At 36.3% G+C, this 25015-nt stretch overlaps 1 protein-coding gene across 1 annotated transcript in view; it reads left to right on the forward strand.

Moving 5' to 3' along the window:
* PHLPP1 (PH domain and leucine rich repeat protein phosphatase 1) overlaps positions 1–25015 on the forward strand; it is a 299915-nt gene that overhangs the window by 180670 nt on the left and 94230 nt on the right. Inside the window, exon 4 of the mRNA XM_072605517.1 lies at positions 14926–15092. Within this exon, the coding sequence (XP_072461618.1) occupies positions 14926–15092 (167 nt within the window). The remainder of the gene's footprint in view (positions 1–14925; positions 15093–25015) is intronic.

The raw sequence follows: 25015 nt of genomic DNA on the forward strand, positions 1-25015 counted from the left end.
CTTTACTTTGGTAAAGACATGATTCAAGAAATTCCAAGACATTTGTTACTTTAATCGTTTGACGCCAAGTCATGGTAAGCTATTGTTCTTGGGATTGTAGCAATTCCAAAACTTATCTTATTTTCTTTGCCAGTTGTAGGGTGACTCTGCATAGAAGGAAATGAGCACCTGAACCATATATCCTCCAAAAAAGAGATTGTTATTTACTATTTTTAGAAAGACTCTATTTCTCCACCCTTGACCACATTCTTGTTGAAATAAGCTTACATGGGAGATAAAATTAGGGAAAGGGAAGGAAGCTCTTCAGACATTTTTTATTTTGAAATTAAATGAATAAAAGCTGGTTGGGCAATCACATCAGATTCTATTTAGTGGAATCTATAATTTTCCAATTTTATTTTAATTTAAATTTTTTTGCTAAGCTACATTCTCTGATTCATCTGGTTGAAAAGTATCACCTCTTTTTTTTCTTTAACTAATTCATTTATTTTTAGTTTTCAGCATTCATTTCTACAAGATTTTGAGTTCCAAATTTTCTCCCCATCTCTCCCCTCCCCCCATGACACTACATTCTGATTACCCCTTCCCCCAATCTGCCCTCCCTTCTATCACACCCCTCCCTTCCTTTATCTCTATCTTCTCTCCTTTCTTATAGGGCAAGTTAGATTTCTATACCCCGTTACTTGTATTTCTTATTTCCCAGTTATATGCAATAACAATTCTCAACATTTGTTTCTAATACTTTGAATTCCAACTTCTCTCCCTTCCTTCCTCCCCACCCATCCCCATTGAGCAAGCAATTCAATACAGGCTATATGTATGTAGTTATGCAAAAGACTTCCATAATAGTCATGTTGTGAAAGACTATTTCCCTCCATCCTATCCTGTCCTCCATTTATTCTAATCTCTCTTTTGACCTTGTCCCTTCCCCAAAGTGTTTACTTCTAATTCTCCCTCCTCCCATTTGCCCTCCCTTCTATCATCCTCCCCACACCCCACTTATCCCCTTCTCCCCTACTTTCCTGTAGTGTAAGATAGATTTTCATACCAAATTGAGTGTGCTGTTATTCCCTTAAGCTAGATGTGATGAGAGTAAGCTTCACTTTTTCCTTCACCTCTCCCTTTTTTTCCCACCATTGAAAAAGTTTTTTCTTGCTTCTTTTATGAGAGATAATTTGCCCCATTCCATTTCTCCCTTTCTCCTCCCTATATATTCCTCTCTTACCCCTTAATTTTATTTTTTAGATATCATCCCTTCCTATTCAACTTACTCTGTGCCCTCTGTCTGTATATATATGTATGTAGTCTCTCCAACTAACCAAATACTGAGAAAAGTTTCAAGAGTTTCAAATATTCTTTTTCCATGTAGGAATGTAAACAATTCAACTTTAGTAAGTCCCTTATGATTTCTTTTTCCTGTTTACATTTTCATGCTTCTCTTGATTCTTGTGTTTGAAAGTCAGATTTTCTATTCGGTTCTGGTCTTTTCATCAAGAATTCTTGAAAGTCCTCTAATTCATCGAGTGACCAAATTTTCCCCTGGAGTATTATACTCAGTTTTGCTGTGTAGGTGATTCTTGGTTTTAATCGCAGTTGCTTTGACTTCTGGAATATCCTATTCCAAGCCCTTTGATCCCTTAATGTAGAAGCTGCCAAATCTTGGGTTATCCTGATTGTATTTCCATAATACTTGAATTGTTTCTTTCAGGCTGCTTGTAATATTTTCTCCTTAATCTGGTAATTCTAGAATTTGGCTACAGTATTCCTAGGAGTTTTTCTTTTTGGATCTCTCTTAGGAGGTGATCAGTGGGTTCTTTCAATATTTATTTTACCCTCTGTTCTAGAATATCAGGGCAATTTTCCTTGATAATTTCATGAAAGATGTTGTCTAGGCTCTTTTTTTGATCATGACTTTCAGGTAATCCCATAATTTTAAAATTGTCTCTCCTGGATCTATTTTCTAGGTCAGTTGTTTTTCCAATGAGATATTTCACATTGTCTTCCATTTTTTCATTGTTTTGGGTTTTTTTTTTTGTAATTTCTTGGTTTCTCCTAAAGTCATTAACTTACATCTGCTCCATTCTAACTTTTAAAGAACTATTTTCTTCAGTGGGCTTTTGAATCTCCTTTTCTATTTGACTAATTCTGCTTTTGAAAGCATTCTTCTCCTCATTGGCTTTTTGAACCTCTTGCCATTTGGGTTAGTCTATTTTTAAAGGTGTTATTTTCTTCAGCATTTTTTGGGGTCTCCTTTAGCAAGCTATTGACTTGCTTTTCATGATTTTCTTGCATCTCTCACTTCTCTTCCCAATTTTTCCTCCACCTCTCTTACTTGATTTTCAAAATCCTTTTTGAGCTCTTCCATGGCCTGAGCCCATTACATATTTATTTTGGATGTTTTGGATGCAGAAGCCTTGACTTTTATGTCTTCCTCTGATGGTATGCTTTGTTCTTCTTCATCTGAAAAGATGGAAGAAAATATGTGTTCACCAAGAAAGTAACCTTCTATAGTCTTATTTTTCCCCCCTTCTTTGGGCGTTTTCCCAGCCAGTTACTTGACTTTTGAGTTCTTTGTGAAGTGGGTGTACTCTAGAGATCTGTAGGTTCTCACTTCCTCCAAGGTGGCACAATCAAGGAAGAGGAGTTTACTCCTTTCCTGTCCTGTGCTATGGTCTGGGAGCAATCACAGGCACTCTTCTGCCCAGGAACTGCATGTAGGATTCACTCTCCAGAGCCTCCACCAGCTCTACCAGGCCAGCACTCTTTCTTACCCCAGAACCACCACTCCAGACTAAGACCCAGATGAGGAACTTGATTCCCCGAGTCTTTAGATTGAGGGCTTCAAAAACGGATGCTGTGTCACAGTGCCTGCTGCTGTCCTGGGCTTGGGGCTAGAGGCAGACCCTGCTACCTTCTTAGCAAGGTGAAAGAGCTTTCTCATTGACCTTTGAAGCTGTCTTTGATGTTTGTGGGTTGAGAATTCCGGGAACCACAGCTGCTGCCTGTGATTCCATGCCCTGAAGACTGCTGCAGTCCTGTCCCTGCCACATGGCCAAGACTGGGCTGCGCTCTGCTCTGAGCCCAGTGCAATAGACCTTTCCTGTTGACCTTCCAGGCTGTGTTGGGCTGGAAATCTCTTTCACTCTGTCATTTTGTGGCTTCTGCTGCTCTAGAATTTGTTTAGAGTCCTTTTTTACAGGCATTTCATGGGCTATCAGAGTAGAGCTAGAACAGGTCTGTCCTTCTACTCTGCCATCTTGGCTCCACCCCCAAAAAGTATCACTTCTTAGATAATTTATATTTGCATGTTTAAGATAGTCATTTTGGATCTTTCTGCATGGGACAGAAATGATACAAAGAGAATTTTGTAGCTGATTTCCCTCTTTTACTTTCTCTGAAATGTTTTCACAATTTTTTGCCTTATTAAGTTGATTTTTTGAGGGCAAGGAGAGTTGCCTATGTGTGAACTGCCTCTTATCCCATTCACTTAAGAATGATTGCAAAACCTTCCTCACTGGTTGATTTGGTTGAATTCTTTTCTAAGATACCCTTCCTTTCTTTGGCACGTGAACTCCTTTCCAGTATTTGCATCATCATATGATTTATTTGGGAAACTAAAATAGATTTGGCCATACAAAGTATAATCACTCATCATCTGGTATATGCTTTTTGTCTTAATTTTAAAGTTTTATTGTTGCCTTTATTTTTTTATACTATAGTCATTATCTTATAAGTACCACTCCCACTGAGCCATTCCATATAATGATGAAAAACTTTTAAAGAGAGCCAACCATCATGGATTGTGTCTGATGAGGCGTACTCTGTTCCATATCTGTTGTCTTCAGCTTCTCTGTTGAGAGGAGAAAGCTATATTTCCTCCTCAGTTCTCTGGAACTGCCTTTTATTGTTGTTATTTACATTATTGTATTCATGGCGTATATCATTCTCTTGGTTCTGATTTGTTCGCTTTTCAGTTGTTCATACAGGTCTTCCAGTGTCTCTCAGAGTTCCTCATTTCATTGTTTCTTACACTGCAGTAATACTTTATTGCATTCATATACCATAATTAGTTCGGTCATTCCCTGGTCAGTATGACTTCATTTAAAAAAAAAAAACAAAGCTTATTTGATTTTTGGTGACCACATAGAGTGCTATTGTAAATATTTTGATATATAGGTAGAGTGCTAGACTTGAAGACAGGATGTCCTGAATTTGAATCCTGCCTCAGACACTTTCAAGCTGTGTGACCCTTGGCAAATTTCTTAACCTCTCATAGTCTTAATTTCTTCTGTAACGTGAGAATAATAATACATCTTTCAGAGGGTTATTGTGAGATATTATCTCATGAGATCATATTCATAAAATGCTTTGCAAACCTTAAAATGCTACTTAAGTGCTATGTGTTATTATTATGTTCAGTCCTTTTTTTGGTCATTGACCTCCTCAATCAACCCTTTATTTTTGAGTGTGTACTCTACTAGGGTAGAATACAAAGAAAGTATGAGAGACAGACTGAGTGCTTTACAATCTGAAGTTCCTTTTGAAACCTGGAAGATTTGAAGAGATTAGTATTATGTGCTATGCTATCTTCATTTTTCTCCCTGGACCCCTATAGTGCCTTTAAATTTGCTTAGAGTCTCACCTGGTAAGATCATATCTAACCAGATGGATAAAGCTGCATGAAGCAGGCACTGTGAAGCCCATGCTGTCATCAATTCGTGCCCCCAGCAGGTTATAACCTTCCCTGGAATCTGTATCTGGTCAGCAGATGGTTGCCCATGGTCCCCTCAAGGTTGAGTGACCTCCTGTTATTGTCTTGTCTTGGTTACGGGGGGCTGTGGATTAATCTCTTCTCTGGGCTGATGTGTTTTCCACTCTTTTAATTTTGGCATGAAATCCCACCCACTTATACTCCTGACCACCCGACCCAACAAACTGAAATGCTCCTATCAGGTCCTCACTTTACTGTTTTGTGCTATAAGGAGTAGGCAGCTAGCTGTCTGGGTCCAGATCACCACTTGTCTCCTTGCTTTCAGCCTGGGTTTTCCACATGCTTGCTTTTGGTGGACTCTTTGCATCCATAGTTTACTCCCATTCTGGAAGCCTTGCATAGCTTAGCCAGTTATTACCTAAGGGAATCTATCACCCACACTGGAGATGTTCCTCTCCTGCTTGCATTCCCTGCATGCCCAGACTGATCTGTGTTGAAACTTCAGGATCCCTCTGTATGGACACAGGCACAGGCCTGGGCAGAAGAGGAGTAAGTAGTAGCTGCTGTGGTCACCTTGGCGGCTTGCCATCTCACAACTATCATCAGCTGTTTTTCTTATAATATTATTGGCAAGTTTCCTGGTGGCTCAGAGTCTCCACAGGTCCCACACAATTTCTTCTCATTTGTTTCCTACTTGTTAATATAAGTTCCATCCACTTATTATTAGGTAGCACATGTGTTGTCCCAGAATGAGGAGAGGTCTAAGACTTAAGCTTATTATTTTTCTGTTCATTTGCCCAAACTTGTTAGTGAGTAGAGAACTTATCTCTTTTCTTTGATTTCTTTGGGTATAGACCTACTAGTGGTATCACTGGGTTAGGCATATGCAGTTTTAATAGCTTTTTAGATATAACTTTAGATTCCTTCCAGAGTGGTATCCCACTTTACTGCCCCACCAACAATGCATTCATGTACCTATTTCCCCATAGCCTTCTAGGCTTTTTATTTTCTTTCTTTTTTTTTTTTGTCATGTATTCCAGTTTGATAGGTATGGAATCTTAAGTTATTTCAGTTTGCATTTCTCTAATTATTAGTGATTAGCACATTTTTTTTTCATATGGTTATTGCTAGCTTGAATTTCTTCCTCTGAAAATTGTCTGCTCATATCCTTTGACCATTATCATTTTGGTAATAGCTCTTACTCTTACAAATTTGAATCAGTGCTTTATATTTCCTTGAAATGAGACTTTTATCAGAGAAAATTGCTGCAAACTCTCTCCCCCAGGTTTCTTGCATTTCTTCTAATTTTAACTGCATTTATTTTGTTTGTGCAAAAGCTTTTTAATTTTCTGTAACCCAAATTATATACTTTACCTGCTGTGATCCCCTCTGTCTCTCCTTTGGTAATGAATTCCTCCCCTATCCATATCTATAAATCCAGAGTAATTTCCTCTAACTTATTTAAGATATCATCTTTTATGTCTGAGACACGTACCCATTTGCAATTTATTTTGGTATATGGTGTGAGATATTGTTCTATACCTAGTTTCTTCTAGACTGCTTTCTGTATATTACCATTAGTTTGTGTTGAATTGTGAATTGTTGCCTCTAATGCTTATATATTTGGATTTATGAAACACTGAAGTTCTTCATTTGCTTTTGTATGTGATGTACTTAATTTGTTCCACTGATCAACCTTTATTTCTTTACTAGTGTCAAATTAGTTTGAGATTCGATGCTAGTAGGCCCCCTTTCCACTTTGTTCCATCAATTCCCTTGAGATTCTTGACTAAATGAATTTTAGATTGAATTCCTTCTGATGAATTTTGTTATTATTTTTTCTAGCTCTAAAACTAATCTGTTGAAATTCTTTGATGTGGTGCTGAATAAGAAAATTAATTTAAATAGTGTTGTGATCTTTTTATTATCTTGGCTTGGTCTATCCATTAACAATTAGTATTTCTCCAATTATTTAGATCTGTCTGCATTTGTGTAAAGAATGTCTTCCAGTTGTGTTTCTAAAGTTGCTGTGTGTGTCTTGGCAGGTAGACTCTCGCGTATTTTATACTTTCCATTGTTGTTTTAATTGACATTTATCTTTTATCTCTTCCTGCTGGGTTTTATTGGTAATATTCAGAAATGCTGATAATTTATGTGGGCTTATTTTATATCTTGAAATTTCACTGATGGTAATTGTTTCAGTTGCTTTTTTAGTCAACTCTCTAGGGTTCTCTAAATAAACTATCATATTATCTGTGAAAAGTGATCATTTTGTTTCTTTTTGGCCCATGTTTATTTTCTCAATTTCTTTTTCTTGACCTATTGCTATAGCTATCATTCCTAGCACTCTTTTGAATAGTAAAGGTGATAATATGAAGTCTTTTTCCATTTATTGTTATGATAATTTTTCTTCTTATCAATATGGTTAGTTATATTTATGGTTTTCCTAATATGGGACCCAACCCTCCATTCTTGATATAAACCCATCCTAGTCATATTGTATCATATTTGTGATATGTTAACATAGTTTTCTTGCCAGTATTTATAAGAAAATTTTGCATCAGTATTCGTTAGGACTGTTGGTATGGTTTTCTTTTCTGTGTTTTGACCCTCTGTGGTTTAGCTAGCAAGATAATGATATTTGTATCATAGAAAGAAATGGTAGAGCCCCTTTTCCAATTTTTTCAAATATTTTTTGTAATGTTAAAAGTAATTATGCTTTAAATGCTTAGTAGAATTTGCTTGTTGATCATCTGCTCCTAGGATCATTTTCTTTAGAAATTCATTTATGGTTTGTTCAGTTTCTCCTTCAAAGATTTGAGTGCTTATGTCCTTTGTTTCTCATGTTGTATTTTGACATTCTATAATTTTTTTGTAAATATTCATCCATCTCATTTAGATTATTTTATTTTTATTGGCATACAGTTGATCCGGGATTATTCTTATCCATCCAATAAATTAACAAATATTTATTAAACACCTACTATGTGCTAAGCACTGGGTACTAAGGTGCTAGGGATACAAATACAGTGAATGAACCCTCTGTATAAGGAGCTCGCATTCTAACAGGTGAGGTAACAGATTTCATTTTTATATATATGTGTGTACATATATGTATATGTATGTATAGAATAAATAATAAAGATAATGAATAGAAATAATTAAAAAGTCAAATGTAAGGTTGTTTGAGAAGGAAGGATGCTGAAAGTTGAGGGGTCAAGTACAGGATGGAACAAATCATGCCTGGCCTTCCTGTGAAGGGCCAACAAAAAATGCTTCCACTTATTTGCACACAAGTGAGTACAGTTTAAATACACTATCAGAGATAGACTTGAAGGGGAAAAGAAGTAACAAGAGGGTGGCATGTGACCTAGGAGTGCAGAAAGGGATAAGGGCAATCCTTGCCCATTTCCCCTAGTGGTAAGAGATTAAAGAAGTAGGATTGAGTGTCTATATGTATAAAAGCTGATATCTTTTTATTTTCTCCCTTTACTAGCTAAACCTATGTTTTTCTCCCCTCGTCTTCCCTTGTTGTTGTCCCCAGAAATAATCTATGTAGGCCAGGGAGGGAGGCTCAGGGAAATCCCAGGTTCTTAAAATGGGAAAGGGACTCTGGGAATCATCTAATTCCAACGTTCTTATTTTACAAATGAGAAAACTGAGACCCAGAAAGGTTCAGTGATTTGCTCATGGCCATCCAGCTAATAAATTTATGTTCTATATATATTCTCTTTATATTCTATCACGTGATCCTTGGCTTGATTCACAGTATTCTAAGGACAGACAGTTCTAGCAATAAGATGCCTCATTCGTTTGTTTTTTTCCATTCCCTTCTGCCTCTTTCTTCATGATGAAGCAGCTTTAGAACATTTTGTTGAGTCATTTTCAGTTGTGTCCAACTCTTTATGACCCCGTTTGGGGTTTTCTTGGCAAAGATACTGGAGTGATTTTTCCATTTTCTTCTCCAGCTCATTTTACAAATAAGGAAACTAAGGTAAACAAAGTTAAGTGACTTGCCCAGGGTCACATAGCTAGTAAGTGTTTGAGTCTGGATTTGAACTCAGGAAGATGAGTCTTCTGGATTCTAGGCCTGACGCTCTGTCCACTGCGCTAGATCATGGGGCTTTGAATCTTTGGAGAGTTTGACCTTTACAGAATAGAACTTCAGAGCATTAGGTCTATTAAAAACAATTTTCGACTGCATACTGCCATCATTGTGGGCATTAATGGCTTTTACAACCTTACCTTGGATTGATCATTGACTGAGTGTTCCTGTTGAAACCCAGAGTACAATGTGGCCTACAGACTTAGAGTGCCAAGGATGGCAGTTGGAAGCTGTCACCAGTCACAAGTATTTGATGGTAAGTGGTATTTCCATAGGAAGGGGAATGAAGTGAAAACATGAGAGAAATGAGAGAAAGTATTACATTTCCTTCCCTTTCTTCTCATCAGACTGGGGAGAGATGTGGTTTGTTTTTATTGCAGCAAAATGTACTAAAAAGAATACTGGCCTGGAAGATCAAGATTTGAGTCCCTGTTCTATGAATTGTTAGCTCTGTGATGGTGGAAAGGTCACTTCACTTTTCTGAGCTTCTGTTTTCTCACCTGTAAAATGAGAATAATAACACTTATGCGACCCATTTAACAGAATTGTTGTCAAAGGTAACAGGTAAGCTGCTTTGGATTCATAAAATTCTGTGTTGTAAATGCAGATCGTGATGGTTAGTTTACATGGAGAAGGATCTATCTGAACACAGTGTGTTTTTTAGATGGCTGAATATTAACATCTTGGACAGTACTTTAAAAATAAAAATAAAAAATTGGTGAATTTTTACCAGCTGTTTTCACACTTAGCTTACAGGTTTAACATTCTAGCTAATCTCAGTTATTTTGATTTGAGTGCAGCATCCTTGTTTGTAGTCCTAATTCCTTTAAAAAAAATATCCATTATTGAAGACCAAGGGAATAAGAAGATAAGTCAATTTAACAAGCATTTATTAAGTGCTAACTATGTATCAGGCAGTAGGCTAAGCCCTGGGGATGCAAAGAGAGACAAAAACACTCTCTACCCTCAAAGAGCTCCCACTTCTAATGGGAAACACGTAAACAACTATATACAGACAAAATATATTCAAGATAAATTGGAGATAACTCAGAGATGAGACATTAGGAGAGGTAATACTAAAATGCAAACTGAAGACCTATTTCATAAAATTATCCAAGATTATTCTATTAGATTTTAAGAGCTTTTAACAGATTGTATCTGTAGTGCACAGTACCTGTATACTGTAGGTATATAATTAATATTTGAATCCCAGCTCTGCCATTTAATATTTGCATAAACTTAGGTAAGTCACTTAACTTCACTGGGCCTCAGTTTTGTCATTTGTAAGATGAAGGGTCTGGATTTGATGACCTCTGTAAACCCTTCCAACTCCAAATACATGAGCCTAAGTAGATGACTGTTTGTGGAATTGAGCGAATTCTACTAGGATTCACCCATTCCAGTGACCACTTAAGCTTTTATGTAAATAGTTTTATGTGGAGAACAAAAATTTAGTTGAAAGAGGTACCTCAGGTAGCATCTAGTTCAATTCTTACTTGAACTCATATTATATACAAAAAGTGATTATTCAGCCTTTGTTTGAATGTCCCTAATGAGGTATCTTTAGTGTTTCCATGGCAGGCCATTTCAATTTTGGATGGCTCTTACTGTTAGGAAGTTTTTCTTTGCATCAAGCTTGAATGTGACTTTTGGCATCCCTAATAATTGTTCCTTTTTCTGCCATCTGGAGCCAGTCAGAACAAATTTAATCCCTTTTCTACATACTAGCCCTTGACTTGAAGGCAACTGACAAGTATTTTTATCTTTAAGCCAAGCACCTTAATTTCCTTTAACCTGTTCTCGTATTGTAAGCATCATTTGTCTCATGGTCTCTTTTTATCTTCATCATCTTTATGCTCACTAATGTTCCTTAAGTATGAAACCTTGAATTGCTGCCTTCTTGCTTTGTAACTTGAATATAGTTTATACTTGGTTGTATTATCTGTATTTGTGTGTAAATAAGGGGTTTGGGAGGTGGCTCATTTTTTTTCTCCTCTTTGAACTATATGGATCACCTCTATGTGCACATGCTCACTCACACTGTCTTTCTCCCCTTCTCAACTCCCACCCCCCACATATGTATATATAGATGTCTGTTTATCTAAATGTTAGGTATCCAATTTATTATGTTATTATATTGACATTTTTACAGTTATGTGTCTCCTTTCTTCCCATGAGATGAAAACTCCTAATGCCACTCCCATTCCCCAAACTACCAATTTGGGAATATAAGTTCAAGAGACTGGTCCTAGATGATACATATTTTTTCATTTAATTTTTCTTTTTTTTTTTAATCACATGTAAACAAAAATTTTCAACATTCATTTTTTTAAAAGATTTTGAGTTCCATATTCTTTCCTACTCTTCTTTCCCTTCCTTGAGAAGGCAAGCAATTTAATGCAGATTATACATGTGTAGTCATGCAAAACATTTTCATATTAGCCATTTGTAAAAGAAAATAAAGACCACAGAAACAAAATAATGGTTTAAAAAGTATGCTTCCCTCTGTATCTAGACTCCATCAGTTCCTTCTCTGGAGGTGGATAGTTTTCGTCATAAGTCTTTTGGTATTGTCTTGGATTGTTATATTCCTGAGAATAGCTCATTCATTCACATTGATCATCCTACAGTATTGCTATTGCTGTGTACAATATTCTCCTGGTTCCGCTCGTTTTACTTTACATCAGTTCATGTACTTTCAGGTTTTTCTGAAAGCATCCTGTTTGTCCTTTCTTACAGCACAATAGTATGTCACCATAACCATATGTTCCAACTTGTTCAGCCATTCCTGAAATGATAGGTATCCCCTCAATTTCCAGTTCTTTGCCACCACAAAAAGAGCTGGTATGAATATTTTTGTACATATAAGTCCTTTACCTTTTTCTTCAATCTCTTTGGGATATGGACCTAGTAGTCTTGTTGGGCAGAAGGGTAGTATGCACAGTTTTATAGGCTTTTGGGAATAATTCTGTATTGTTCTCCTGAGTGGTTGAATTAGCCTTTTGGGAATAATTCTATATTGTTCTCCCTGAGTGATTGGATTAGTTTGCTACTCCACCAACTGTGCACTAGTCTTCCTGTTTTCCCACATCCCCTCCAACATGTTTTTTCTTCCTTTTCTGTTATTTTAGCCAGTCTTATAGGTGTTGAAGTAGTACCTCAGAACTGTTTTAATTTGCATTTCTCTAATCAGTAGTGATTTAAAGCATTTTTTCATGAGATAATAGTTTTGATTTATTCTTTTGAAAATTGCCTATTTATATCCTTTGACCATTTTATTAGTTGGGGAATGACTTGTGTTCTTATAAATTTGACTCTGTTCTCTATATATTTGAGAAATGAGGCCTTTATCAGAGAAACTTGCTGTAAAAATCAACACCTCCCCCAGCTTTCTACTTGTAGTCTTGGATATAGTGGTTTTGTTTCTGCAGGTCCTTTTTTATTTGATGTAATAAAAATTGACCATTTTTACCTCTTGTAATGCTATTTTTTGTTTGATCATAAATGCTTCCCTTATCCGTAAATCTGAAAATTAAAATATTCCATACTCCCTGATATGCTTCTGATTATCTCCCTTTAAGTCTAAATCACATACCCATTTTGACCTTGTCTCAATATATGGTGTGAGGCATTGGTCTATCTGCCAAACTACTTTCCATTTTTCCAACAGTTTTTGTCAAATAGTAAGTTCTGGTCCCAAAAGCTTGGATCTTTGGGTTTATCAAATACTAGATTACTGTGGTCATTCAGCACTCTGTATTGTATGCTGAATCTCCTCCATTGATCTATCACTCTATTTTTTAGCCAGTACCAGATTTTTTTGATGATCACCGCTTTGTAATATAGTTTGAGATCTGGTACTGCTAAGCCATCTTCCTTCACTTTTGTTTTTCATTGATTTTCTTAATATTCATCTCTTTGTTCTTCAGTTAAATTTTTTAAAATTTTTTCTAGCCTTATTAAATAATTTCTTGGCTATTTGATTTGTGTGGTACTAAATAAGTAAATTAATTTTGGTAGAATTGTCATTTTTATAATATTGGCCCATGAGCAGTTAATATTTCTTCAGTTAGTTAGATCTGATTTCATTTGTGTGAAGTGTTTTTGTAATTGTGATCATATAGTTCCTTGGTTTGTCTTGGTAGGTAGACTCCTAAGTATTTTATATTGTGTGCAATTATTTTAAGTGGAATTTATCTTTCTCTTTCTTCATGCTAGACTTTGTTGGTAATATATATAGAAATGCTGATGATTCATGTGGGTTTGTTTTATATCCTACAACTTTGCTGAAGTTGTTAATTATTTCAACTAATTTTTTAGTTGATTCTGTGGAATTCTCTAAGTATACCATCATATCTGCAAAGAGTGATGGTTTTGGTTCTTCATTGCCTATTCTAATTCTAATTTCTTTTTCTTCTCTTATTGCTATAGCTAGCATTTCTAGAACAATATCAAATAATAGTGATGATAATAGCATCCTTGCTCCTTACTGAGAAGGCTTCTAGTTTATCCCCATTACAGATAATGCTTACTGATGGTTTTAGATTGTTGTTTCAGTTGTGTTTGACTCTTTATGACCCTATTTGGATCTTTCTTAGCAAAGGTACTGGAGTGGTTTGCCATTTCCTTTTCCAGCTAATTTTACCATGAAGAACTGATGCAAACAGTGGTTAGGGACTTGCCTGGGGTTGCACAGGCAGTAACTGTTTGAGACCAGATCACCCTATGTACTGTACCATCTGGCTGCCTCTTTGGTTTTCATATAGATACTAGTTATCATGTTAAAGAAACTTCCATATATTCCTATTTTTTTCTGGTATTTTTAAATAGGAATGATTATTACAGTTTATCAAAAAACTCTTCTACATCTATTGAGATAATCATATGATTTTTGTTGTTTTTGTTATTGATACGGTAAGTTATGCTGATGGTTTTTCCTAATATTGAACCAGCCCCACATTCCTGGAATGAATCCCATCTGGTCATAATGTATGATCTTTGTGATTATATGACTGTGATCTCCTTGCTACTATTTTATTTAATTTTTTGCTTTGATATTTTTTAGGAAAATTGGTCTGTAGTTTTCTTTCTCTTTCTTTTTCTCTTCCTAGGTTACTTATCAGAACCATATTTGTGTTATAAAATGAATTTGATAGGACTTTACCTCTTTTTCCAAATAATTTGTATAGTACTGGAAAATTGTTCTTTAAATGTTTGGTGGAATTCACTTGTGAATCCATCTGGTCCTGGATATTTTTTCTTAGGGAGCTTATTGATGGCTTCTTCAATTTCTTTTTCTAAAATAGGATTATTTCAGTATTCTCTTTCCTCATCTTTTTATCTGGGCAGTTTATATTTTTGTAAATATTCATCCATTTCACTTAAGTTGTCGGATTTGTTGGCATAAAATTGGGCAAAATAATTCCTAATTATTGCTTTAATTTTGTCTTCCTTGGTGGCAAATTCACCCTTCCAATTTTGATACTGGTAATTTGTTTTTCTATTTTTTAAAAATCTAATTAACCAGTAGTTTATCTGGTTTTTTTTGTGGTTCTTCCCTCCCCCTGCCCCCATAAAATCAGGTCCTAATTTTATTTATTAGTTCAATAGTTTTCTTACTTTCAATTGTATTAATCTCTCCTTTAATTTTCAGGATTTCTAATTTGCTGTTTAAATGGGAATTTTTAATTTGGTTATTTTCTGGATTTTTTTTTAGGTACACACCCAATTTATTGATCTGCTTTCTCTAATTTAGTGATGTAAGCATTTAGAGATATAAATTTTTCCCTAAGCACAGCTTTGACTGCATCCCATAAATTTTGGTTTGTTGTCTCCTTGTTGTCATTGTTTTTAATGAAATTATTTGTTGTTTCTTTGATTTGTTCTTTGATCTACTCATTCTTTAGAATTACATTTTTTAGTTTCCAATTAATTTTTACTCTGTTTCCATGACTCTTTATTGAATATGATTTTTTTGTATCATGGTCTGAAAAGATTGCATTTAACATTTCTACTTTTCTGCACTTGGTCTTGAGGCTTATGCCCTAAGATAGGATCACTTTTTGCAAAGGAACATTTTCACAGTAGTAAGAATTTCATTTTTCTCCAGGTTGCCTCGCAGCGTATCAGCTCAGTGGACCTTTCCTGCTGCAGCTTGGAACATCTGCCTGCCAACCTCTTCTACAGCCAAGACCTCACTCACCTCAATTTAAAGCAAAACTTCCTAAGGCAAAACCCCAGCTCCCCATCTAATAGAGGACTCGGAGAACTCAAAAGGTGAGGGTTCAAAAACTTCTTGGTTGATGACTTTTTAAACTGGCTTGTATACACATATACAGGACATCCCAAAGTCTTAAAGCAGCTTCTCTCTCTCTCCTTCCTTCCTTCTTTCTTTTCTCTCTAATTGGATGAGGGACAGACCAAGGTCAAGCGTGTTCATATTTCTCTGTTCTCAGTTCGTGTAGCATAGTTCCTTTATATTTCCTTCCCCTAGAATTTTTTAACTGCTAGTTGGTGAAAATAACAGTTTATGACTTTCATTCTTGATTGGTGTATGTTAAAAAGATCAATTCTCTCCATGCTCTACTCTTAACTTATTCAAAAAATGCGTATGTTAAATAAAAGCTGATGACTTGGTGTGACATCCTTGAATTGTAGATGCTTGTTCAGATTAAATTATCTTGATTATATAAAACACAAAAGATCAGTTTCTTTGTGAAACACATTTCCTCAGAAACACAGATCTAGGACTTAAATCTATCATCACAATGCCGTATGGGTTATAAGTGTATTGTTCAAGAACTGTAATCTCAGCCTGATCCTGGAGAGATAACAGGCGTAGGACTTCACATTCTGTGTTGATTTGAGAACACAGGATCACATAGCATTTAGAACTTCAAGAGACCTCAAAAACTAAAAATTCACCCTTTCCATTTTACAGACGAGACAACTGAGGCCTGGTAAAGTTAAGTGTTTTACCTAAGATCATGTGGTAATGTTATAGAGAGAACATTGGTTCAAATTATGTTTCTATTACCTACTTACTTACTTTACTTTACATTTTTTTACTTACCCCTATTACTCACATAAAGACAGTTTTTTCTTTATTAGGATAATACTCATTGCTGAGTCTTTGATATATCAATCATAGTGGTCTCCTATATTTATTGAATGACAATAATTATTGCAGTATATAGCTCAGCATTTGGGGCTGTTGTTTTTCATTTTCTGATGTGTTTGAGTTTTTGGGGGTGGAGATATTGTTTGTCAATCATGATTATGTATATGATTTGCACATCCTGCCTTCCCTTAAACATTTCTCCTTCTAGATTATTTTATCTGTTTAAAATATTCTAGGATTACTGAAGAAGGGAGTGAGTACATGTATATATTACTTTTTACATGTGCATGTTATAGAATGCTAGGACTGAAAGAAAGCTTAACCCATTACTCACCAAAGTTAGCCTAAGAGTCCTAGATTGATGTGGCTTGTGTTTTAGAACACTGCTTCTGTAGTTGGGCAACAAATATTTAGCAGTACTTATTCTGCACCAGACACTGTGCTAAGCACCAGGGACTCAAAGAATGACACAATCATAATGTCTTTCCTCAAAGAGCTCATGTTCTAATGGGAGAAACAAAAATGCAAAAAATTGTACATAAAAGATGTATAAAGTTTAAATGGAAGGGGATCTTCAAGGGAATGTCCCTGGACAGAATAGAGGAAAGAACTAGGAAAGCCTCCTGCAGAAGGTGGGATTTGAACTGAATCTTTATGGAAGCCAAAAACTTTAAGATGACATATGTTATAACTGAAATGTATGTGTGGTATATGTGTATGTTTGTGTATAAATGTATGTGTGTGTATTTATACACACAAACACACACACATATAAAATTTACCAAGTGCTTACTATGCACAGATCATTTTGCTTTGTGCACAGTAGACAAACTTTCTGTAAGGCCTGTTACTTTTCCCTTTTGCCTAGTGGATATGACACCTATGTGTAATAACTAAAGTACTAAATAATATGAATACATAAAAAGGCATTCACGATTTGCCATGAGAGAAAGATGATTGCTGATAAATTCAGGGTAAGGGGTGTAGGAATAGTAGAAAACATTTCATAAAGGAGGGAGCCCTTGACTTGGGCTAGGGGTAAGAATTCAGCAACTGTTGTTGTTGGGATGGGAGCACCAGCCCAGGCGTAAGGAACATCATGAGCAGAGACACAGAAGCAGGAGATATATACACTGTATGAAGGGGGCATCAAGTAGCTAATGTGGTTGGAGGACATGGAGGGGAGTGACATAAGGCTTTAGGAAGAGGGTGGCACTAGGTCATATGGGGCTTTGAATTCCAGGCTTGGAGAGTTTGATCTTTATAGCATAGGCACTCAGAAGCAACTGTAACAATTTTAAGTGGAGGAGTAACATGACCAGTCAATAATACTTAAAGAAGGGTAGTCTGGCAGCAATGCAAAGAATGGATTTCTTTTTCTATTTTGGGAAGGGGTGAGAAGGGGGACACAATAATATGTAGGAAGAGAAAAAGAGGAGAACAACAAGCAGTGAGGATTTGAGGGCTTGTGCTTGAGGATTGCAGTAGGAATAATGAATAATTACTCACATTTATGTAGCACATATATATAGTCAGGTGTACTAAATGCTTTCCTCATCACAACCCTATGATTGTGTGTGTGTGTGTGTGTGTGTGTGTGTGTGTGTGTTAGGTAGTTTAACTATTATTCTGCTTCTGGTTCTCTGTCTTTGTTATCTTTATTTTTCTCTGTCTTTCTTCAGATGAGGGAAACTGAGGCTCAAAGACTTTAATAAATACACCCAGAATTGCACAGCTAGTACCTTTCAGAGCCTTCTGGTTCTTCTCATTTTAATACAGGATCTCTAGTAACTGTTTATTTTTGCTCACCTCCTGTATTCCACAGGTGACACCTAGCTTTTGAGCATGGAAAACAATGTAATTTTGTAGCATGGTAGTCCCATTCACAGAAATAATGAAGTCAGAAAGAGGAGGAGATTTAGGAAAAAGAGATAAGCTCAGGTTTGGACACATTGAATATGAGGTGTTGGAGCATTCAGATACAAGGATTGTTGGACACTTGGAGTGGTGGTGATAGTGGGGTGGCAGGGAAGTTAAATGTGTCTTATTCCATAGGCATCTCTCTCAGGTGCAAAGTATGCAGTTATCAAAGTGTTTTAGGATTCACTTTTCCAAAGGTTCAGTATGGGTTTTGGAGGTTACTCCTTTCAAGTTTGCTGCATGGTCTTCATAGGCCTTACAGTCTCTCAGCAATAGAATCACATAATCCTAGACCCTAGAGCTAAAGGGAACCTCAAGATGTCATCCAGGCCATTCCCAGACTTTTACGCAGCAAGACCTTATTACTATCCCCCTTTTACAGATGCCAGCCAGCATCTCTAAGCATCCTCCTTATATCAAAGACTTGAAAGAACAGTCAGGTGTCACAGTTGGCAGCAATGACATAAATCTCAGTGATTAATTACTGTGTCCCTGATGCCAGGGCATCAGGCTTCTCTATAGAGCCAGGAAGAAGTGTCTTGTAAGCAAAGGCCATATGCTAATGCCTCTCATTGTCTATGGACAGATGTACAGGGCCCCTAGGTTCTGTTCTGCATTGCAGAGGCTCAGTTGACAAGAAATACTCTGTTCCACAAAGTGATTATTTGAGTAGGGCATGCAAGGCAGTAAATATAGTAGATTTAGGAATTATTTTAGAATTTAAGAGGCTGATTATACTATGCCTGCCAGGGTCTTTGGGGGAGTGGGTGGTGCAGCAGTCTTATTTGTGTGTTGTTGGTGCTTTGACCACTAAATACCAGTTTTCACAACTGCAAGATCAAAAGCCACTCAAGTTAGTTTTCATGTTAGTTACCTCAGATAAAAGACTCTTGGTGATTTAGTTACCCTTATTCTGATAATTATCCATTTCCTCTCTGTAATTTGGACCAACTGAAGGGTGGGACTTGCTCTAGAAGTGGCTAAGACTCTCAGAGTTGCAGGCTGAGGTGTTTCTTAGTTGTCCTTTATGAATCTGGGACCAGATGACTGGTGACATATCCAGGAAAGATCACAGGAGGTAGCATTGCCTGTAAGTGAAAGGAGCAGGCAGCCGAGAGACTGAGAGGGACCAATGATAAAAGACTGGTCTATGTAATATGGGAAAGTCATTAAGGAACTTGTTATCTGCAGGATCCAAAGACAGACTGGTTGGAAATGAGAGCAGTAATAGTAAAAAACTGACACTTCCTTTGCACTCTTAAGCTTTGCAAAGCACTTTGTGTGCATGATTATCTTATTTACTTCAGCCGAGAGACTTGGGTTTTGTAGGATACCACCTTTCTGGGCTACCAGAACTAGTTTACAGAATAGGATTAGAGCTGGGCAGGACCTTAAAGACTTTCTACTCCAATCTCCTCCCCTTACAGATGAGGACACTGGGCAGACAAAAGTTATATGATGGGCCTAAGGTCATACAGTTATTTTGAAGAAAAGCCAGGATTTAAATTCAGCTACTTATTATAGATTATGGAGCCCCAGCTTCCTGGCATTAAAGTACTACTCTACCCTTGGCTGACATTGGCCTGTTCTAGTTTCTAAACTTTGGCCTCTCATTTTTGATGAAGGCCTTCTGACCATTGGACCTTCTTGTCCACTGATTCTGCTTGGCCCTCTGAGTTCAGAGATCTGTCACACTTAATACCTTATTCCCCTTTCTGCTGTGTGTGCTTCTACCACTGTGTCTTGATATCTAATTCTCCTTTTTTTCTCTGACCCCATCTGAGTTCTTGTGTTTAAAAAAGAGAGAAGAGGATATATGTAAGAGAGAAGAGGATATAAGTTCAAAAAATATACCAGTGTAAGGCAATTAGAAGTTTGTATAGAAGATTTCTCTTTAGCCTACCTGGGTATCTTCCATCCTGTTACTATAATCTATCTTTTTAAAGCATTCTGACCAAATTCATGTCCCACGCAGAAGAAGACCCCTTGTCATGTTATGGACATGATATTCTTTCAGATGTAGGTTCAAAGACCAAATGGAGTACTATCAAAGACCACAGTTTGACAATGACAGAAAATTAGTTGTGCTTCAGATAATCTTAATTCTTGTAGCAAAAAGTAAGCAAGAATGGGCATCATTTTGCTTTTAGAGAATACTGGATCTGATTAGGAGCAATAATCTCATGTTTTACAATAGGCAGTTTACCTGAGATCCAATTATCCTGGTGAAGAGGCTAATTGCTTTAATTTACTGGATAACCTTACCATAGATCGGTATAATACTTCATAATTGACCACCATTTCTTGGCAAATGTTTCTGGTAGATTTCTTCTACTCTTTTTTGGGTGGGGGCAGGGAGCAGGGGAAATATTTATATTTTAAGCTGTGGTACATATGAGCAGGTTATGCTTTATGAGAGATATTAAAGAGCCTTGAATCTGATATGTTTACCATGGAAAACTTTTAACATTTCATGCTTCATTGTAGGATTTTTTTCCTTTTGTTGCTGTGTGTGTGGAGGTGGAAGTAGGCTGAGGAACGTTGGTACATAAAGGAAGGGTGACTATTTTGTAAGGCATCTCTCCTTTGAGTAAGCTGGTTTATAGCCCAATCAAGTTATTCACTACCCACCAGTAAAGACTTTTTTTTTCTTTTTCTAATGAACCAATATAGGCATTTCTTTGCAAGTGTTCATAATAGCGCTATTTACTAGCCTGTATTTTTCCTGTTTTTCTTCATACTAGTAATTAAAATTAAGATGCTTATTTAAGAGTGTGACATACTTTTAAAAAGGCATTAACACAACTTTTTATATTTAAATATAGTGGTGGTGTTTATTCCTTTTATTTTCAGTTGCTTAATTCCTCTCCTATTTTCATGTGTATTAAGTCATATAGGTAAAATATATAGGGTGTATGAACAAAAGAAAAACCTTATTAAAAGTTTTACACCTAAGACTAAAGAGCAACTTTGCCTGTTTTTGATTTCTGTGTTTTTACTTGAGCATCAAGATGTACATGAAAGGTGTTCTCCAGGAGCAGTTGTGAGCCTAGTATATATTCATCCTGATGGACCAGCATAGCACCAGTGCAATATTTACAGCACTTATGACAGCCATGAATATCAGGGCACAATTCAGAGTAACGAAATAGCACAGACTCTCCACCTGGAAGGCAGATCCAAAACATTTATTCAGACCCACATCCATCACAGCAACAAAAATCTATACTCAATAACAGTGCAGAGGACAACACTATCCCCAAGCCTTCCCCCTGCTAGGATTCCCACAAACCAGGTCCATTATACTCATCACAAGCCGGCTTTCTTAACAAACAAAATCACAATCAAAAATCACTCACTCTACCCAGAAGCCTGCGTCCTTCCTAGCTTTGACTGCTCTCAGGACTAACTTCTTCTCAGCTCTGCTCTAGCTCTGCTTCCTGCTCCACCCATCCAGCAAACTTCTCCCACCAGAAGCTCTGTGGGACTTAATGGACCTTTTAATGAATAGGAAAGATTTTCCAATTCAAATTACCATTACAATCAGGTTCAAGCGATCTGGAATTTCTCATCAGCCTTATATTTTAACCTCAGCAGAGTTTCACACTTGAAAACTTTGGGTCAGTAAGTTCTAAGATGTTTTAGGGTCTTTTTTTTTTTTTTTTTAACCTTACAAAGATTTCCTATTTTTCACAGAACATTTAAATTGGTAGTTGCAGCAGCCTTTTAAATCTGGAAAGGTGGCATGCTGATTTATCCATGGATCAGCAGTTTAAGAAGGAAAATATTATTCTTGGAGACACAATTATTTGTTTTTCCTTTATTGGCAAAGAAATTCTTCAAGCTCTAGTTTTCAAAACATAGGAACAGGATTAATTTGTGTGTGTGTGTGTGTGTGTGTGTGTGTGGTTGTAAGGGTTTCTTTTCTGAAATTGAATTAGTGACCAACTAATGACCTTAATGCTTTACTTACTTTTGCTTAGTTTGGAGGTAACAGCTCCTTTAGGTTAAATCCAGCCTCACTCTCTTAATTTCTGTATGACTTCAGGCAAGTGACTTAATGTCTCTGGGTATCATTTTCCTGGTTTGTAAAAGGAAGGAATTTGGACCAAATGATTTCTAAGGCTTCTTTCAGCTCAAAATTTATGACATTATGCCCTGAATATATCTCATTTAATTGATACAGACTATCCTAGTACTAATTTTAATATTTTCAGTGAATAATCATTCCTTGGGAGGAGGGGAGAGATATGTGTGAAACCAATTAGGGTGAAGTGACTTGCCCAGAGCCACACAGCTAGTACTTGCCTGAGAATGGATTTGAATTCAGATCCTCCTGACTAAAGGGCCTGTGCTCTCTGGCCACTGCACCACCCAGCTACTCCTAATTATTCCTTTTTAAAAATTAAAACTACTTTAATAAGTGAAAATTAAAAACACATAATTCAGGAATAAAAATCCCTCCAAAACACCTCCTTTTCTTCCATAGTTATTTGTCAGAAACCGAAGAAAACACACTGCAGTTTGAGCTTGGTTAGAGATTTCTGATAATTTTCTTTACCCTCTGACCAATCCCTATATATTTTTTTCTCTTTTGGTATTAATCACTCATAATAAAATGTTGATTTGGTCTTTAGCATTTCAGTGTTTGCTGAGGAGTCCAAAATAGCAAAGGCAGACAAGATTGATTTTATGTTTAGAATGGGCTTAACTTTTTACTGTTTTAAATCCAATGAACATTACCCTTTCTTCTCATCAGTTACTGTTTTTAAATTTATGTTTTAATATTAGATCTATTACAATACAAACCTCTCTGCACAAAATTAAGTCCGTGTTAAATCACATTTTACCAGATTAGTTTCTTTTCACGAATATTTCATTGAACTTGTTACTTATTGATAGTGATTCAATGTCAAGATATTCCTGAATTTTGCTGTGAGTTACAGCTGAGAGTTCTGATTTTGGTATGCTTACCTGATGTGTTGAAAGGAATATAGTGAAACCAGATTCAAAAACACAATCAGAATATCCCAAAGACATCTTCAGCAAAAATGCTTTTTCTAGGTATATATAGTCTTTTCTGTCCTGGAGAGTATTATTATTTTGGAATATTTAAGTTCACAAATAGTTTGTCACACCATTGTGGAAAGAATAATTTCTTTATTTGCTGAAGGGCTTACTTCAAAAGGAAATAGTGATAGACTTCACAAAAATGGTGTTAAAAAACATCAACAAAAAAACAAATAACCAAGCAGATAATGAATAATAAAATTTTTCTTATAGCAGTATCAGTAATAAAAACTAGTAAATGCTTTCTTCCTTCATTTGACAGTAACTTTTCTGTTGAATTACTGTGATTTCCCAAAGCAAATATCTACTTTAAAGCCTCTGGTCTGGGTAGGTTAGGTGGCAGAAAGGAATTGAGGGAGGCCAGTAGGAATTCTCTGGGAGGCTCAAAGAATATTTGTGACTTTGTCTTCCGGTGAGTGCTAATGCTGTCAGCAGAACCCAAGTGTGTTTCAGGTTATTTGTTGAAAGCCTTCTTGTTGTGGAGCTGTGGATGTGATTTATACCATAGTTAATTCTGAATCAGTCCAGAGTAATGACACATGCACTCCTATGCCAAACAAGTGTCAGATTTTCATAACGTTTCCCTTTGGGTGTTAATTTTTTTCATTTCTTCACACATTGACACCACGGTGTGCAATCACCTTTAAAAAAAAGGCTATTTATACTAACATTGTTGAATGTACTACCAGAATTCAAGAGGAAGCGTGGTGTAAGAGAAGGAAGACCAGGCTTGTGTCCCAGCTCTGGTTTTTACCAGCTGGGCTGCCCAGAGCTCTAGCCTTGGAGTTAAGAATACCTGAGCACAAATCCTGCTTCAGTGTGACCTTGAGCATGTTGCTTAATCTCTCTTAACCCATTTCCCCATCTGTAAAATGGGAATGATAATAGCACCAACCTCCTAGGGTTGTGAGTCTCAAATGAGATGACAGTTGTGTAATACTTTGAAAGCCTCCAATAAATATGTGTGTGTACATACTGTAAAATTTGTATGATTCTGTTTGTTCAAGTGAAACATCCAAAATAGTAGTTATATACTGCATGCTTGCTTTAAGAATCAAGGATTATTGTATAAACCCTTTTAACATCAAGTTGTTGTGTACAAAAGAGCTGTTACTGTTATACACATAGTCGCAGTAATTGTTAACCTCTGTATAGTGCTTTAAAGTTTTCAAAGCACTTCACCCACAGTATCTTGTTGGAGCCTCCTTTGCTGAGTTTGAATTCCGCCTTATATACCTGAACAAGTCCCTTAACTACTATCTACCCCAATTTTCTCATGTGTAAAATGCAAATCATAATATCCCCTATCTCCTGGGGTTGTTAGGATCAAATGAGATATGGTACATTTATTTATTTGTTATTATTTTTTAAATGTGATGTGGTATATTTAGAACTCTTGGCGAATCCTAAGTTATGATATAAATGTTGCCTATTATTATTATGTGACAGAACCTGAGACCTAGAGAGTTTATGACTAGCTATTGGAGGTATGTTATTTGAAAGATGTCATGCCTTACACAGTTGCGACAGGAAGTCCTTGGACAAATAAACATTATAATACTTTATTTATATGAGAGTCTAGAAAATGTAGAGAGGAAATGTAACTGATAGGATTTTATCAATGAGGATGACTTTGAACAAGAGCTACCATGACCTGTTCTGCTTCTCCCCCCAAGGGCCATGGGACTTTTCCCTCAGATTTCCTTTGGAAACCTTCCATCTGCCTTGTGTCTCCCCTATTAGAATCTCAGCACCTCTAGAGCAGAGCCCTAGCATACTGTTTTGCACGTAACAAGTGCTTAATTGATGATTTAGTCATTCATTTATTCATATATTCAAATGCTGCAGTTGGGGCTGGTAGAGACCTAGTATAGTTTATTGACCTGAATTAGATGGGGATGTATTAGCACTGGAAGATCCTTAGGAATCATCTGTCCCTTGAAACAACAAAAAGAAAAGTAGCACTGGAGCCAAAAGATTTTAGTTTAAATCCTTCCTCTGATGCTTACTAAAAATCAAATCAATAGTAATGCTAACAATAAAAATAGCTTTTGGTTTAATGTTCACAACTTTTTTTTTTTTTACCTCA

Source organism: Notamacropus eugenii, chromosome 4, assembly GCF_028372415.1.
Source record: "Notamacropus eugenii isolate mMacEug1 chromosome 4, mMacEug1.pri_v2, whole genome shotgun sequence".
In the NCBI taxonomy this organism is placed as follows: Eukaryota; Metazoa; Chordata; class Mammalia; order Diprotodontia; family Macropodidae; genus Notamacropus; species Notamacropus eugenii.